Raw genomic sequence first — 5,754 nt, forward strand, 5'->3', positions numbered from 1 at the left:
ATATTGATGAGGGAATACTGAGTCTTGTCTCGGCTAAAACCTGAAAGGCTTGATTGTACTGTTTAACAACTGAAGACGTCCTTTCTTTGAAAGGAACTATCTTACTCCAATTCTTTGCATGTTCCTACTTTTTTTTTCTAAAAAAGAACAACAGCAACAACAATAAAACAAAACAAAAAACCAAAGGTATGTCGAAGAAGGAATCTAAGTTTTATTTGTATTCCAATTTTGGTCTTATAATGTTATTTGACTTTCAACGTGAAAGTGAAAATTGTACTTTTAGAACAAAATTGGGTGGAGTCCTCACTTTGTATATATGGCCATCCTGGAACACACTATGCAGACCAGGCTGGTCTCTAACTCACAAAGGTCCCCCTGTCTCTGCTTCCAGACGGGTAGATGTTGCTGGCACTGTGCCATGCAAAAATAAATTAGAGCATCATCACATCAATTTAACTTCTTCAGTTCTGGATTATTCTTAAATGCTGTGTAAAAGTAATTTGTCTCATTACCCGAGTTGTAATATTTCATAGCCAAGACTATTTGGGTTCATTTATTCTCTTGATAATGTAGCTTTTATCATGTGAGCCGATGGTAAACTCTTTACGTGAGTGTAAATAGCACAACACTATTCCCATGTTTATCAACATGCATATTTTAAAGTATCAGCATACAAAATTATGTTCCTTTAAAGAGTGTGGAAATCATAATTGTTGCATTTAATAAAGTGTTCAAATTATCAGTGCAAAACAAATACAGACAAAATTATATGCTGCTGTTGAAAGGGTAGCTAATGAGCACGTGCATAGTGGTTTTCAAGGGCACGGTGATTTTTTAAATGTTTTATTTCAAATAATCTTTCAAAACTTTTCTGCTGAAACTCAGTACTTCTTAAATTTTTTTTGAGACAAGGTCTCAGCATGGTCTTGAACTTGTGACAGGTTCCTCTCACATCCAGAGTGTTGGGATCACAGGTATTGCACTGGCATTCCCAGTTAATTAATCTACTGGGAACTTCATTATAACTGAACTATACACAATATACAAGAGCCTATAAGTTTATCTTTTACCAGCTTAGAAAATTAGTATGTAGCTAGTTCTGGGGGGGGGAGAATTAAAGATTCAATTTGGTATAAGTCCATAAGAAATGTTTGTGGATCTATAAGTCCACAATGTGTGTGTGTGTGTGTGTGTGTGTGTGTGTCCATAAGTGCACAAGCAATGTCCATTATCGTTATTTTAAATTTTCTGGACAGACTTGTTCTATTTCTCTCTCTTTTATTCAATAGATTTTTCAGTGCTTTAAATGAAAGGTTGTGATGAGCCAAACGAGTTGGTCAACAAACAGAAAACTGAGTTTAATTCCCAGACCCACGGAAAAGTATAAAACCAAACCTCTCTCTCTCTCTCTCTCTCTCTCTCTCTCTCTCTCTCTCTCTCTCTCACACACACACACACACACACACACACACACACACACTCACTCACAAGAAATGTTTAAACATTTGAATTATTTAGTTATATTTATGGGTAGCTCCCATTTATTTCTTGATTATCACAGACACCAGGATATTTTAAGTTCTTGATATTTTTGACTAATTGATTGAAAGAATAGTTGTTTTAGTTGTGACATACTGATAATTAAACTAGGCAAGATGCTTAGTGAACAGAACCCAAATACCCTGACATACACTGCACAATCTGATCTCTTTATAGTTAATTAAAATTATTCAGTTATCACTATTTCAACATATCTCTCCATTTTCTCTCTTAATACTTAATTCAAGTTTCCTCTCTTGTCCACTGGCCTAATGAATGCAGAATTTCTGGTACTGAAATTTATAATTTAAATATGCTTCTGTGCTTCTCAAGTTACTCATCCAACTTCTCTCACTTCCTGCAGTTGAATTTTTGACACACCTGATATAGAAAATTTAAGTCTTAATGTTTTCTAACATATTATCCATTTTACATAATTTTATGTATATTTGGATGAGATACACTGTGAAGCTTATGGAATTTGAATATCTCATTCTGAGATAGGTAGAGACAGGAAGGTCTATGTTAGTATCAAAAGTTGATCACTTCATCACATGTGGGATCTTGGGTTAGGTGACTTCCAGTGACGTCAACTGTTTCAGTGATCATGAACTATCCTGCTGCTACTATCAGGTCAAATAACATAACATTATAGACATATTGATGCTATTAGTGTTAGTGTCACTAATATTAGGAATAAACTCAATAATGAACCAGTGCAGTGTGCTCAGGATAGAGAGCTGGATTGAACACATCATATATTTTGCATTGCTTCATTTTTTTTTGTCAGCCTACAACCTTACAATATCTTCCCTTTGCTCTTAGAATAAAAGACAAGTACTTCTGGGTTTTACTTTACTAATCTCTGTACCTCTTGGGACACTATACTCCGATAGTTTCTGATCTTTAACAGTCCACATTAAAGGCAAGAATTTTTTTGCATTAATGGGGAGAATTTTCATAACTACTCCCCATTAACTTAGATGCACAGTACATTTCTATATCACACATCTCATACTGCTTGAGCATGTTTAAAATGTGCACGTCCTGTTAGATGTGGACCCATAAAATTTAGTAGATCTGATCTTGCTACTGTGCTATGCATAACATCTACAGATTAATAATCATCTGATAATAAGTAAATACAGTTTAAGCTGATGATTATTATATTTCTGTGGAAGAAAAGATAAAACCCTCAAGTCCTCTATGGACACGAGGATATGGAAGTGACTATGCATTTCCAGCCATCTGATAGAAGCTGTTGTATTTTACCACCTCCACTTTTCACAACGTGTCTCCTACTTTTACTGCAACTCACACATTTTGCAAATAATGTAAAATAAATAAAACCACAAAGGGAGAGATAAGCATGTTATCGCTTAAGTTCTTTAAAAACCTGTAGGCAGTAATTACGGACGAGGCTAATATACAAGTATGTGTGCACTTGTAACGTAAATCATGCAAGTAAGGATTCTTACTGGAGACAGGTAATTCCATTTAGTGCATTATAATTGCCTAGTTTATGTTAAACTTGTGTGGCACAAGAAACTCCTTCAGTAGGGTTAAAAGATTTGATATGGGAAATTAACGATGTAAATCAAACCCAGTATCAGAACCATTATCTTTTCTAAGAATTTAAAACTGCGAACGAACACGTGGTGGCGCTGTTGAATAAGACATTGTGCAATCCGATGACGTAAAACCACAGCTTGTGTGAACCTGGGTAGATTTTTAAACAAGAAACTCTGAATCTCTGGAAAACATTAGTTGTCAGGCTGTCTCCAGAAGATTTTGCTTTTCACAGAGAGATATAAGGCCCCTCTTGGTGACAAACCCTTGGAAATATACCGCAGAAATACAATGGAGGCCAGAGTGGAACCCTTTCTTAAACAAAGGCAAGTCTTGCTTCTCTTTGTTTTTCTGGGTGGGTCTCTTGCTGAGTCCGGGTCTAGACGCTATTCTGTGGCTGAGGAAAAAGAGAGGGGCTTTGCAATAGCCAATCTAGTGAAGGATCTGGGGCTTAGTTTAGAAGAACTGGGTGAAAGGAGAGCTCAAGCTATCTCCAAAGGGAACATACAGTATTTCCAGCTAAGTCATCAGACCGGAGATTTGCTCTTGGTTGAGAGACTGGACCGGGAGGAGCTGTGTGGCTCGACAGAGCCTTGTGTGCTGCACTTTCAGATATTGCTGCATAATCCTTTGCAGTTTATTACAAATGAGCTCGAGGTCATAGATGTAAATGACCATGCCCCAGAGTTCTTTGAAAATGCAATGCAGGTGAAAGTCCTGGAAAGCTCCCCACCTGGAACAGTAATTCCTTTGGGAAATGCTGTGGATTTGGATGTGGGAAGAAACGGACTCCAGAACTACACGGTCTCTCCCGAGTCCCATTTTCATGTTCGTACCCGCCGTCGCAGAGATGGAAGGAAGTACCCAGAACTAGTTCTAAACAGAGCTCTGGATCGGGAAGAGCAGCCAGAGCTCAGTTTAACGCTCACAGCCCTGGATGGAGGATCTCCACCTCGTTCTGGAACTATCCAGGTCCACATCCTAGTCTTAGACACAAATGATAATGCTCCAGAATTTACACAGTCACTTTATGAGGTTCAAATTTTAGAGAACAGCCCTGTTGGCTCTGTCATTGCCACTGTCTCTGCTTCTGACTTAGATACGGGAAATTTTGGTGTGATAGCATATGTATTTTTTCATGCTTCTGAAGAAATTGTCAAAACGTTTCAACTAGACTCCAGTACTGGTAACATACAACTACTTAAGGGTTTGGATTATGAAACAACTAATACTTACGAGGTTGACATAGAGGCCAAGGATGGTGGAGGCCTTTCAGGGAAATGCATAGTCATAGTTCAGGTAGTTGATGTAAACGATAACCCACCAGAACTGACATTGTCATCAGTTAACAGTCTTATCCCCGAGAATTCGGCAGAGACTGAGGTGGCTGTTTTCAGTGTCTCTGATTTAGACTCTGGAGATAATGGAAAAGTGACTTGTTCCATCCAGAATGATCTTCCTTTCATCCTGAAACCATCTGTAGAGAACTTCTATACTATAGCATCTGAAGGAGCTTTGGACAGAGAGAGCAGAGCTGAGTACAACATCACCATCACTGTCTCAGACCTGGGCACACCCAGGCTCACAACCCAGCACACCATAACAGTGCAGGTGTCTGACATCAACGACAACGCCCCCGCCTTCACCCAAACCTCCTACACTATGTTCATCCGTGAGAACAACAGCCCCGCCCTGCACATTGGCACCATCAGTGCCACAGACTCAGACTCTGGCTCCAATGCCCACATCACCTACTCGCTGCTGCCGCCCCAGGACCCACAGCTGGACCTCGACTCACTCATCTCCATCAATGCAGACAACGGACAGCTGTTCGCACTCAGGGCGCTGAACTATGAGGCCCTGCAGACCTTCGAGTTCCGCGTGGCTGCCACAGACAGAGGTTCACCCGCGCTCAGCAGCCAGGCTCTGGTGAGGGTGGTAGTGATCGATGACAATGACAATGCGCCCTTCGTGCTCTACCCGCTGCAGAATGCCTCTACACCCTGCACTGAGCTGCTGCCCAGGGCTGCAGAGCCTGGATACCTGGTTACCAAGGTGGTGGCTGTGGATCGCGACTCTGGCCAGAATGCCTGGCTGTCTTTCCAGCTGCTCAAGGCCACGGAGCCCGGGCTGTTCAGTGTGTGGGCTCACAATGGCGAGGTGCGCACCACCAGGCTGCTGGGCGAGCGAGATGCACCTAAGCACAGGCTGTTGCTACTGGTCAAGGACAATGGAGATCCTCCGCGCTCTTCCACCGTCACTCTGCATGTGCTGCTAGTGGATGGCTTCTCTCAGCCCTACCTGCCTCTGCCAGAGGTGGCGCGCGACTCTGTGCAAAAGGACGTGGACTTGCTCACATTGTACTTAGTCATCGCCTTGGCCTCTGTGTCTTCTCTCTTCCTCTTGTCTGTGCTGCTGTTCGTGGGGATGAGGCTGTGCAGGAGGGCCAGGGCAGCTTCTATGGGAGGCTGCTCTGTGCCTGAGGGACACTTTCCTGACCACCTGGTGGATGTCAGCGGTATGGGGACTCTGTCCCAGAGTTACCAGTATGAAGTGTGTCTGACAGGAGACTCTAGGACTGGTGAGTTCAAATTTCTGAATCCAGCGATACCAAACCTGTTTCTTGAAGAATCCGAGAGAAGCTAA

The 5,754-nt window shown here is 41.6% G+C and overlaps 1 protein-coding gene across 1 annotated transcript; it reads left to right on the top strand.

Moving 5' to 3' along the window:
- Positions 1 to 3,399: 3,399 nt before the first annotated feature.
- LOC308423132 (protocadherin beta-3-like) lies at positions 3,400 to 5,754 on the top strand (the record flags this gene model as incomplete). The annotated part of the gene is made up of 1 exon (XM_080919775.1): positions 3,400 to 5,754. One exon carries the CDS (start codon positions 3,400 to 3,402, stop codon positions 5,752 to 5,754), a length of 2,355 nt encoding a protein of 784 aa, XP_080775901.1.

This window comes from Micromys minutus, assembly GCF_963924665.1.
Source record: "Micromys minutus genome assembly, chromosome: 8".
NCBI lineage: Eukaryota > Metazoa > Chordata > Mammalia > Rodentia > Muridae > Micromys > Micromys minutus.